At 36.2% G+C, this 13,431-nt stretch overlaps 1 protein-coding gene across 1 annotated transcript; it reads left to right on the forward strand.

Annotated features, from left to right (window-relative positions):
* Positions 1 to 2,204: 2,204 nt before the first annotated feature.
* LOC140232827 (uncharacterized) lies at positions 2,205 to 7,782 on the forward strand. Its single transcript, XM_072312942.1, has 3 exons — positions 2,205 to 2,450; positions 7,117 to 7,359; positions 7,585 to 7,782. The coding sequence occupies exons 1-3, from the start codon at positions 2,205 to 2,207 to the stop codon at positions 7,780 to 7,782; spliced, it is 687 nt and encodes a 228-aa protein (XP_072169043.1).
* Positions 7,783 to 13,431: the final 5,649 nt, after the last annotated feature.

The raw sequence follows: 13,431 nt of genomic DNA on the forward strand, positions 1-13,431 counted from the left end.
TAACACAAAGAAAACATGCATGAGGTTCGATGGATAAATTAGGTATATTTTATATATTATAATATATACATATCATAATAATATACATAATATAGAGACGGAGGTCAATCCTTACATACATATATATATATATATATATATATATATATATATATATATATATATATATATATGTATATACAGCAAAAAAAGTAACTCTCTCATATGATCAGAATAACATTATACTATGATTTGGAACGAATATGTTTTGAACAAAGTTATTTGGCAGGAGTAGTTCTACACTCACTTGAAAATGCGAGAGATTTGTTGAGCCATGCGTGAATGAGCACATATGAAAGATGACTAAAATGGTCACTTTTTCAATAGTCACAAAAGTCATTCTGAGGGTCTGTGAAACATTTTGTTTCCTATCACTGTTTAAGAGCTGTTGTTGTTTATCATCAAATGTTAGGCCTCCTTCCGCCATATTAATTGTTTGTGTGTCACAAGGTAGAGTACAAATTCTTTCCAATTCAGTTCTGTATTGATTATATATAATTGCTAGTTTATATTGCAGAAATTTCAGAACCACTACATGGCTGAATTTTTACCTGACTCTTGGATAGTCACACTTGTTAAACGAATATTTTTCCCGCTTTTCTCGCAAATTGGCAATTTTTGTAAATTCATTTCTGATTTGTTTCTGACAATGTGCTCATTTCATGATATCAGCCACTTAAATCTAATCTTTCCCCAATTTGCAGACTGTAAGATATACATTGAAATTCAGAATTGCCAATTTAATGGTGGCAAAATCATATTTTCTGCAGCAAGAGTTTTTCGGGATTTGATGGGTTGACAGTGCGTGCCAGCATTTCTTGCTTCATTGGTTATTTTTTTACACTCAGTGTTCTCAGTCAACCACAACACGACTCCTTGTAATGCTCACACGACATTTGCTATACATGCTATACGTAATTGGTAACAATATCTGACATCCCTCCCTTTTCTCAACAAACTGAACGAAGCATTCCAGATAAAGGAGGGTTGGGCATAGGCATTTCGCCCATGATTGTGCTTACATAAGCGTAAAGAAACATAAAAAGTGTCAGGATAGGTGTGATGGGGGGGGGGGGGTTTCAAGGATGGATGATAAAACAGTAACAGCATGAATATTTCACAGACCCCTTAAAAGGAGATATATATATATATATATATATATATATATATATATAGATAGAGAAGAGAGAGAGAGAGAGAGAGAGAGAGGAGTGAGAGACGACTCTAACGACTCTAAAGACATTCAAAGTTTTGGAGACAGATAATTTAAGAATTATTTTGTCTCACCTGCAGCTTTCGTGGCCATCCTTCTTGAAATGTTCAACAGTTTGTTCACTGCATAATTTATTGTGTATGACTGTTCTGTAGCTGTCGGTGTCGTTTTGGGTCTTTTCGCTTTATAATGTCCTCTTTTTGAGATTCCTTAGTTTTCAGTTTAGTAGTGACACCAATTATATTTGAAGGACATGTGTATTACAAGCATTGCCTTTTAGTTGGTCCCTTCAATAATTCCTTTTTCGGCATACGTCCATTTCAGCAGAAGAATTTTATGTGTGTGTGTGTGTGTAAGAATTGATAAACATTCCTTGCACTGCAAAAGTGGTGAACATTTTGAAAGGACTTACAATTTTTTTGTGTCCACATATACATTTTTTTTTTTTCTGCCACGAAAGAAAAAAAAATACGCCGAACTAAAATGAATTTAAAAGAAGTTGTGCACAGTAAGCACTGGTATAGTTTGGAATTGAACAGACCTACGAGAAAATATTGCGGCCTTCCGTGCAACTTTGTACCATGAAAGCACTACACAGGAAATACGAAGGAGCAGGGTACTCTAGCTATTGATATGCGCGTGCTTTATTTATCATTGTCGTATGCGGCGCTATCGAGTTCCTAATGGATTTAGTAGTATCTCATTCTTGGTTGAGAAAAAAAAAAAATAACTGAAAGCTAATGGAGGCATGCAATATTTATTCTTAAACCTTCTCGCTCGCCGAGAAGAAAAATGACTTGACGGGCATGGAATTGTGGGAGAACTCATCGCATCTTATATCTATATAAATTGCACCGTCTACATTTCTGGGAACAGAGGATCACAAATATCCGGGTTCAAATAAAGAGTGCTATCTCTTTTCCCCCAACGTGGCCAATTCTGATTTCGAATCATGGATTATAATAACACTGAGAATTGGGTGTCTTTCTCTTTGCCGCTACGGATCACAATCGTCTACGGGACGGCTCTGGCAGTGCACTCACTGGCGGTATTCATGAATTTTGTCACGCTGTGTGCCATTCTAGCCATTCCCGCCCTCAGAAAATCTCAGAATATCTTCACCTTCAGTCTAGCACTAGCTGATTTCATTCTGGCCTTGTGCAATGTGATTGGATTCAGCGATTTCTTGTGGAACACGGTGGGTATCATCATCTGACAAGGCATCAATCTTTTTTTCTTCATAATCTTCATTACTTTAGCACGTATTCTAAGCCCGAGCTCTAAATAAGCCTATCGATATAATACTCGTTGTTCTGATGTTATTTGCCAATATATACATGTAAATATATATATATATATATATATATATATATATATATATATATATATATATATATATATATTCAGTGGGCATTAGGACACCACAGTAGGCCTATTCAGTAAGTTGTGTCGTTACAGTTTGAAATATTATGTGCTAAAATAAAGATCATGATATTCCCTGATGAAATCATTATCAGAGACTTTCTTTAGTGTACTTAAGCTATTTACTGTCGTATTCATCTTGGTTATGAGGGAAGGGAAAGTATATGGTTAGCGATGAGAAGATGATAATTACAGGTGTTCTCAGCATTTTTATACGAAGGACAGGTATAGAGCAGAAAGAGAAACACGGAGAATAGTAAGTGAGACGAAGTGGCAGAATTGACAGGTGAGAGAGGAGGGAAAGTAAGAAAATAGGCAGGTGGGTAGATAGGGAGAGAGAGAGAGAGGGGGGGGGGTGAGGGGTGAGGGAGAGAGAGTGAAAGTGAGGATGATCAAGTAGCAACATCAATTGAAAATTCGAATGCTTACATTTTAAAAAATAATAATTGGTTGACTGAATTCAAAAGTCCAAGCTAAGATAATGGGAATGTTATCGATGCATTGACCAAAAGAGCAATCATGTACATCTATTTCATTTTCATTAAGCAATAAGTTGTGGTGTCGACCAAATTTGTGATTGAAAATGCTACGGGGACCCCTTTTTCTTATAAAAAAATTAAAAGAAACTAGTAAACGAACATGATGTATACGTGTTGCCGATTTCTCCGAGCAAGAATGCCTTGGTTCATTGAAGGAAGAGCCAAAGTTAAATATGACTTGATAAGTTAAACATTGTACGAGGAAAGGTATGCATGGTATGTTTGATTTGATAGTTCGAGCATTCTGTAATCTTAGGATTCGACTCATATCATCAATATGTTTGTCAGCATAATCTCTAAGTGGTTAAATAAGACCCAAAACAAAACATTAATTGGATTGACTTCATAGAGACCATTTACATAATGTACAGGGACCAGAATATTATAGGTTTTCCCGGTCAATTTCATACTTTTGTCACTCAAATTCATTAATGTGCATTTAAATTCACACAGCGCACTCACACAAAACATATTCGGGCATTCAAATTCAGAATCCGAGCGATCAATTTCATTTATGATAATAATAATAATAATTGCATTTATATGGCGCTTCATACTGACGTTTCTAAGCGCACTTTTGCTACTCATACAACTAGACTAGAAAACACAATAACATTAACAAAATCAGCGTTAACAGTAACAAAAGAAGAAGAAAGAAAAGAAAAGAAAAGAAAAATACATGTGATACAATGGTACAATAATTGATAACTGTGTGCGCCTCCAGAAAAAAAAAATACAACTGATTAAACAGGTGAGTTTTAAGAAGAATTCTAAATGATTCGACAGATGAGGCATTCTGAATATAAAGAGGGAGTTTATTTCAAAAAGTGGGGGCAATGGCGTTCTATTTTGTTTTCGTGAAATCGAATTCACGATTGGGCATTCAATTCTAAAATGCGAGCACCGACTTTCCTACTCGTGCATTCAAATTCATGCGATAGTCATGTGATAGTCCTAATGAGCTTGTTTGGAGCGTTCAAATCATTTTTAGGCGATCAAGTTCCTACTTCGTGCAATCAATTTAACGAGGAAAATGGAGTAGACTTTTAAGAAAGGAAAAAGGGCCAAGACAAGCAATGAAGGCTTGCATATAGTGTAATTATGATTGTTTACAGGTTCTACATTGTTCTCTTTTCATGTATTCCTTGTTTTTCATCTCAATAAATTTTAAATTGTTATGTCCAATCAGCAGTGCATCCAAACAACACAACGACAAGTTAATCATATTTCTTGATGATATACTGCATGCTGACAACGCCCCAACACCAACCACATAATGACAATTCATCAATTTAATGACAAACTGACACACAATAATCTGACATAGTCCCGCAAAAGTAAATCAATAAGACAGCAATACACACAAACAAGACGGATAAAATTTTCATGTATCAATTTCAATATAGTCGATTTTTTTTTTTCTCGAAGGTGTCAACCAACCCACCGTATTTTTTATACGCTCGTCTGTAGGCCTATACAGTGCCTAATGTTTGTTTGTTTGCTTCATTTTCCATCAAAGAAGATGGCTGGATAACCCATATTCAGCTGCAATAGCTGGCCTTCCATATCCCAATATATTCAAGGCCAAATGAGAAACACATGCATACACGGTCCCAAACTAACTAAATTCAGGACTTCTTTTAAATTGAATGCAGTTATTTGGAACATGGTTGCCTATTCACGAATTTGAATGACCGACGAGATTCCGTCGCCAGCTTGACATGAATTTAAATGCTCATTGATGACATACGTGCTCCTCTCTTAAATTTGAATGCTCTGATAGTGAACTTGAATGTTCCGATAGTGAATTTGAATGTTCCGATAGTGAATTTGAACGATCCGACAGTGAATTTGAATGCTCGGATAGTGAATTCGAATGACCGGATTTTGAATTTGATTGCTGATTCAGTGATGCTAGGGTGGAATGCGTGAAATCGAATGCTCGGAATAGGAACCTGAATGACAAAAGTATGAAATTGACCGGGAAAACCTATATTACGGTACTTTACGGTCAGGGATGAATAAATTGTCTCGATGGGATTTAATCAGTGGGAAGCGGTCATGATTGATAATTTTAACTAAATCACAATTTAGGTCAGAATATGATCAGATAAGGAAGCAATATATGAATCAAGCAATATACAATAAAGTAGTCAGAGCAAAATTTGCACAAAGGTTTAGCCGGTCAATTTCAATTAGCCTGTCATTCCAATTGATTAATATGCATTCAAATTCACACAGCGTACGCACGCGAAAATATTCGGGCATTCAATTTCAAAGTCCGAGCAATCAATTTCATTTATGAGCATTCTATTTCGTTTTTGTGAAATTAAATTAACGATTGGGCGTCCAATTTCCAAACGCGAGCATTGCATTTCCTACTCGTGCATTCAAATTCACGCGATATTCATGTGATAGTCCCGATGAGCTTGTTTGGAGCGTTCAGTTTCATTTTCAGGCTATCAAGTTCCTGCTTCGTGCGATCAATTTAACGAGTTGACTTTTTTAAGAAAGGAGAAATGACATTTACAACCCATGAATGCTTGCATATAGTGTAATTATTATTGTTTAAAGGTTCTACATTGTTCTCTGTTCATGTGTTCTTTGTTTCCAAAAAAACAAAAATCTAAATAAGGTCCAATCAACAGTGCCTCCAAACAACACAACGACAATCTAATCATATTTCTTGATGATACTGCACGCATGCTGACAACGTCCAAACACATAATGGTAATGCATCAATTTAAAGACAAACTGACACACAATGACCTCGCATAGTCCCCAAAAGTAAACCAATAAGATAGCGATAAACGGGAAATAAGACGTATACAATATTCATGTTATAAGTTTCAATGTAGGCCTTGTCAAAATTGCATTTTTTTTTTCTGAAGGAGTCAACCAATCTTCCGTATCATGCTCGTCTGTAGGCATATACAATACCTCATGTTTGTTTGTTTGTTTGTTTGTTTGTTTGTTTGTTCCATTTTCCATCTAAGAAGATGGCTGAAATATATATCTGGTCTTCTATGGGGTCTAGTTCTGTAAGTGGATGTAAGGTGGGACCACTTAACCCCCTGCTCTTTGTGATAGATAAATGAAGTGGAATCTTATGTGTACATGAGTTGTGACTTTGTCACACATGGGACCTCCATTTTACGTCCTATCAGAGGGACATGTGCCTGTATATTCTTTTTCGTGAAGCCCGAGCTCATATGTGTCAATGTACAGGTGTATCTCTACTGCAAAATGAACAATATTCATCATAAATCCCGATATATTCAAAGCTAAATGAAAAAGACACACATACACAACCCTAGACTAACTAAATTCAGGCCTTCTTTTAAATTGAATACAACTATTTGGAACTTGGTCGCCTATACACGAATTTGAATGACCGACGAGATTTCGTCGCCAGCTTGACATGAATTTGAATGCTCATTGTTGAAATGCTTGCTCCTCTCTTTAATTTGAATGCTCCGACAGTGAATGTGAATGCTCCGACAGTGAATTTGAATGCTCCGACAGTGAATTCAAATGTTCCGATAATGAATTCGAATGACCGGATTTTGAATTTGATTGCTGATTCAGTGCTTCGAGCGTGGAATGCGTGAAACTGAATGCTCCGAAAAGGAACTTGAATGACAAAAGGTGTGAAATTGACCGGGAAAACCTATATACATAGAATATTTTGCTAGGCGCATGGCGTAGCATTTAAAAGTTGTTGTTAGCTTCCGTATCTTTTCCATGTTTTTTTCTCTTTCCAAAACTTTTTTTCCTATGTAATTTCTCCACAATTTTGTGTCTACGGATTTTCTTGTTAAGTCTTTCCCTCATCTTTACTGCTCTAAAAAATTTTCATTTTGTCATTTCATTTTCTCAATATGATTTTTTTTTTCTTTTCAGGTGACACCATTCTCCTACGAACTGCTACCCCCCTCGATAATGCTATCACTTTTAAGCACGCTGGCGATCGCTGTGCATCGTCTGATCGTCCTCCGAATCGATACTTTCGGTAGTCAGAGACTGGTAACTGCTAAACGCTTGATCGCAGTTTGTGTGGCAATGTGGTTCATAGTCATCGCTTCTTTCACTTTAATGTTTCGATACGTCGATAACACCATAGCTTCATATGGATTAATACCGATCGTAAACCTTGTATCCCTCACTATCACAACTTTCTGCTATTTTGCTATTTACATGAGAATTACCTCGATATCTCGAGGTATCGGCCTTTCCGATCTATCTCTTAAACGTCATGTAAAGAACCAGAAGAAAGTACTTATCACATTCGCCATGGTGATCGGGTCTACATTCGTGTGCTGGGCTTTGTGGCTTGTTGCTCTGATTTTTTCTCATTACGCACCGCACAAGATGGGTATGTGGTTTTTCCCATTGGTCGAAAGTGCCATGTTGCTGCTTTCATTGAATGGTGTCTTGAATCCCGCTATCTACTGGCTTCGTCTCACGGAGTTTCGTCGTCAGCTGACGAAATGTTGCAGTCGAGCTGGAGCGAATGAAAAAAAATCTCAAGTGACTGTTAGCTCGAACGTGTTCTCCCATGCAAAATAAAAGACAAAACAACAAATTCACGCAGTCCCAGGCAGCAGCATTGACTTTTCATTTTTTTAACGCAATTGGATGTCATGCTGTTTCGACTTCACAAAAGTGAAAAAAAAATGACTCTATCCGTAATACTTGACGAAGCACGAAATGCTGCAATATACACGAGAAGCATCACGCAGCACCGATCCTTGATGATCCTCAAATATTGTGATCCTGTGAAAGCCGCTTTCCGTTACCCTATTGTATAAAAACTGTACACACCTTTGTGCACCTCTTGACATATCGCACTTGTGATTTTCTTCTGTCATTTCACTCTAAAATCAGAAATATTTGCGGCATGAGTTTTTCGCGAATTGGAGCCGACAACCTTTCTCGCGGCATGAAATTTTCGCGAATTGCCACTTGCATTCAATGCATATGGTGTAGAGTCTACACCATATGCATTGAATGCAAGTGGCGATTCGCGAAAATTTCATGCCGCGTGTAGACAAGAACTTTGGTGTGCATTTTAATTTCGCGATTCATGGCTCACGAAAAATTCGAGAATTCAAATACACGAGAATATGCTCCTCTCCCGAGTGGTCGTCATCCTCATCGCCATTTTCCTTCTGGTATGGTTGTGTTATTCCGTATCGTCTCACATCGCTATACGTCTACAACATCAACGACAACTGCAGCGGCAACAACAACTGTGACAATGCAACTGATTGACAAACAGCCCTACATCGACGTGTTGTTAGTCAGTTGCAATGAAAACATCCCGACGGAAGAATTTCATGAATTTGAATAAATGTGACAATGCAAGTTTTAGATTTCCTGATCTCGTGACTCAAAACTGTAAGACAATTCGTGTGACGTATGATCTTGTTTTCTTCGAACTGTTCTCGTGACATGAACATGGAAACCCACTACATCTTCTCAATGACTTTGTTTGTTGATATGTTACTTACCGAATTTCGAGATATGCTAACATATCTTCAAGATGGCTGGATAATGTAGAAGAATTAAAAAAAAACCTGTAAAACACGTAAAAATATCCAAGAAATACACCCCAGCTGTATACACTTCTTATCATGTTCTCAAAATACAAAGTTTTAACAGATAAAGATTTTGCAATCTGTTTCATTTTAGGACAATTTGTGTATAATTACAATAAAAACAGCCTCCATTTTCACTTCTCAAGCAAACAGTTTTTCCGCATCTTTACCAGACGGTTTCGTGAGATTTGTTCACCACTCTCCTGAAAGCCTCTGCACATAAACTCTTATTTTCCTCTAAAACTCTAACAAAAATGATTCGGTTTCTTGTCATTCTTTAGGTATATCAGGCTTATTTTGTATATACATTCGTGATTACACAATCAATATCGCTATATCATGAATGCAAAATAACGATGTTTTTAGAAAAATGTCCACTATGTTCGTACTATGTAGAGTAAATGTTTAAAAGATTTCGCAGTCACTGCTTTTGGCGTGAACATTTCCTTTGTGCTAAAAACTGAAGTCATCATATAATTTCTTTCGGAAAGCAAATCTTTGGTAGATCTTAAAACTTTTCCAAATTCCAAAAGATATTTCTTGTGAATTGAAATAATATGATAGCAATGATAACATTACAATTCCATGTATGACACAACAAATCACAACTGTACTTACCTTATAAACAGTACACAAACCTTACAGCAGAGTCAAACTTGTTTTATACCTGACGTTATTGGTGAATGAGATGTTTGAAAACGAATGTTTTAGAATAATTATCATACTAATCATCAATGATTGTCATAATCGTGCCTTACATCTCAGGATAGCATACCCATCGACTTGCGAAATAAGTCCAATCTCATGACACAAGGCATGCATGAGGTCCGATGGATCAATTAGGTATATTTTGTATATACATATCATAATATACATGATAGAGAGACGGAGGTCGACCCTTACATATAATATATATATATATACAAAAAAAAAGTAACTCTCCCATATAATCAGAACAAAATTATATTATGATTTGGAACGAATACATTTTGATCAAAGTTATTTGGTAGGAGTAGTCCTACACTCACTTGAAAATGCGAGAGATTTGCTGAGTCATGCATGAATGAGCACATATTAAAGACGACTAAAATGGTCACTTTTTCGATAATCACAAAAGTCATTCTGATGGTCTGTGAAACATTTTGTTTCCGATGAATGTTTAAGCGCTGTTGTTAATTCATCATCAATTGTTTGGTCCCCTTTCTTGCTTCATTTTCACTCACAGTGAGCTCACTCAACCACAACACGACTCCTTGTTATGTTCACACGACATGTTGTGCTGTACATGGTACATGTAATTATTGGTTACAGTATCTGATACGTGTTATGTTCACACGACATGTGCAGTACATGGAAGGCCCTACATGTATATAATTGGTTACATTATCTGATATCCCTTTCAACAAACTGAACGAAATTTTGCAGATAAAGGAGGGTTGGGCATAGGCATTTCGCCCATAATTGTGCTTACATAAACGTAAAGAAAAATGAAAAGTGTCAGGATAGGTGTGAGGAGTGAGGCAGAGAGAGAACATTAACATTGATTAGGATTTGACACAAAAAAGTAAAGCAACGTTAAAATTTCCTACCCATTTACATGTATGGAAACGTTGTATTTGGAAGGCTAAGTATGTGGTCTAACGGAGCTTACTAAAATGCATTTTCACATGCAAAGTTGCAAAGTTGCAATTTGATTTCTGCCATTTCTGCCATTTGCACCTTGTTTTGTTCTTGTATTTAACGATTTTGGAACATACAATAAAATTTTGGCTTCACATTACTTTTTTGAAGAATATATCTTAAGACATTTAAAGGCTCTAAAAACACTTAAAATTTTCGAGACAGATATTTTAAGCATTATTTTGACTCGCCTTCAGTCTTCGTGGCCATTCTTCTTGAAATGTTCAACAGTTTGTTCACTGCATATTTTATTGTGTATGACTGTTCTATTGGGTCTTTTCGCTTTATAATGTCCTCTTTTTGAGATTCCTTAGTTTTCAGTTTAGTAGTGACACCAATCTTATTTGAAGGACATGTGTATTACAAGCATTGCTGTTTAGTTGGTCCCTTCCATAATTCCTTTTTCGACTTTTTCAGCAGAAGAAATGTAGAATTGTTTGAAAATTAGTGAATATTCCTTGCACTGTGGTGACCATTTTAAAAGGGCCTACGAATTTTGGATGTCCATATATACTTTTTTTTCTGTCACAAAAGGAAAAAAACCCTCTTAATTGAAATGAATGTAAAAGAAGTTGTGCACAGTAGCAATGGTATAGTTTGGCATAGATTTTAATGATCTACGAGAAAATATTGCGGCCTTCCGTGCAACTTTGTACCATGAAAGCACTAACACAGGAAATATGAAGGCGCAGGGTACTCTAGCTATTGATACGCCTGTGCTATCATCGTCGTATGCGGCGCTATCGAGTTCCTAATTGATGGAATAGTATCTCATTCTTGGTTGAGAAAAAAAAATAACTGAGCGCCAATGGCGATATGCAATATTTATTCTTAAGCCTTCTCGCTGGTCGAGAAGAAAAATGACACGACGGTCATGGAATTATGGGAAAACTCTTTGCATCTAATATCTATATAAATTGCACCGTCTACACTTCTGGGGGCAGAGCATCACAACTATACGGGTTCAAATAAAGAGTGCTAGCTCTTTCCCCCCAACGTGATTAATTCTGATTTCGAATCATGGATTATAACTACACCGAAAATTCGGCGTCATCCTCTTTGCCGGTACAGGACATAATCGTCCACGGGACAACTCTGGCAGTGCACGCAGTGGGAGTATTCGTGAATTTTGTCACGCTATGTGCAATTTTAGCTATTCCCGCTCTCAGAAAATCTCAGAATATCTTCACTTTCAGTCTCGCTCTAGCTGATTTCCTTGTGGCCTTGTGCAATGTTATTGCACTCATCGATTTCTTGTGGAACACGGTGAGTATAAATTACCATCTTCTGACAATGCATCAAGTGTTCTTCTTCATTAGCTTAGCACATAATTTCACACACGGTATCTACAAAATTTGTTGAAACACTGTACTTGTCTGATGTCATATTTTGCATACATATGCAAGTATATATATACAATTATTATTTACCCGCTCGGCATAAAAAGAAGAGAAAAAAAGAGTGAACACTTTTTCCTAGAAACGCATGTACTCATTCAAGCTTAACGTTTCCGTTTTTGATGATCTTCCAGGTTGATAGTCAATTAAGTTACTTTTAACATGGTCTATAAGACATCAATATTTACCCAAATATTCTAATAAAAACATGAGCGTGAAAAGGTGTTTACTTTTTTTTTTTTTTTTTTGCTGAGTGTAGATATTCAACTGGCATCAGAGCATCACTGTACATCAATCAGTTTTGTTGCTAACTGCAGGGATTCTAAATATGTGGTGAAATAAAGACTACTGTTTTACGATAACGTGACTAAGATTATATTACCAGTGGCGTTTTCAGTGTACTTAAACTAATTTACTATCCTACTCATCTTGATAATGATGAAAGGGAAAAGTTTGTGGCTAGCAGAATACGGTAACTACAGGTGCTCTCAGCATATAAACAAAGGACAGACAGAACAGAAAGAGAAACACGGAAAAAAGTAAAATGAGACAATACTTGGCAGAAAAAATAAGATGAAAGAGGAGGAAAAGTGAAGAATAGGTTGACGTGTATGTAGCTATAGGTAGACAGTAAGGGTGAGCAAGTCACAATATGAATCCACAGTTTGAATGTTTCAAATGTTGTTGTTTTTTCTGTAATGTTTGATCTACTGATTGCAAGCGTTCAGGCCCATTATAACAGGAGCGTTATCATGTTATGCAGTGACCTAAAAAGCAATCATGTAAATCTTTAACCTTATGAGCTTTTTATTTTCATATAGCAACGGGCTGTACAGTCGGCAAAAAAAAAAATCAAAACTTATGATGATACTCGGAATCTTTTTCTTTAAAACAATAACAAAAATAACAACAACAATAACAAAAAGGAGCGAGAAATACCTTTGTTCATTAAAGGAAAAACCAAGGTTGAGTATGACATGACAAGCATTTAGCAAGGAAAGATGTACTTTTTTTTGTAGATAATTCGAATATTCCCGGATATGATGTGACTTATGTTATCAATACATGTATATATGTTAGGATAAACTGTAATCTAGGGTAAAGTCTTAAAAATGATCGAGTTTACTTTATTGAAAACATTCATTTCACGTGAATCGAGAGTCGATATAGTATTACTGTAAATTTCCCAACAGTCAAAGGTTGATAAACTGTCTCATTGGGTTTAAATCGGTAGGGAAATTGTTGCGATTTATGATTTCAACTAAATCAGATGAGATTTTAAAAAACGATCAAAGAAAGTAATGCACAAGAAAGTAATCAGAGCAACATTGTAGATAATATTATATACAAAGAACTTTCAATATTTGCTCTCTGTTTTCTAACAGAAAAATAAATCCTTAGCAACCCCAAGACCAATCTCTTTTTCATCTTACTGAAATCATTTACGAACTAGAATATAATGAATTCTGTTTTCGAAAAGGATTTTCTTTTCTGTTTGTTTGTTGGGGGGGGGGGGTCCGGGAAAAGCCAAGAATGTGACA

Source organism: Diadema setosum, chromosome 9 (genome assembly GCF_964275005.1).
Source record: "Diadema setosum chromosome 9, eeDiaSeto1, whole genome shotgun sequence".
Classification (NCBI taxonomy): Eukaryota; Metazoa; Echinodermata; class Echinoidea; order Diadematoida; family Diadematidae; genus Diadema; species Diadema setosum.

Excerpts from the sequence above, each read along its gene's own strand:
- LOC140232827 (XM_072312942.1), top strand. The coding sequence starts at position 2,205 with ATGGATTATAATAACACTGAGAATTGGGTGTCTTTCTCTTTGCCGCTA. Across the intron at positions 2,451-7,116 it reads GCGATTTCTTGTGGAACACG|GTGACACCATTCTCCTACGA; the intron begins GTGGGTATCATC and ends TTTTCTTTTCAG. Across the intron at positions 7,360-7,584 it reads CATATGGATTAATACCGATC|ATGGGTATGTGGTTTTTCCC; the intron begins GTAAACCTTGTA and ends GCACCGCACAAG.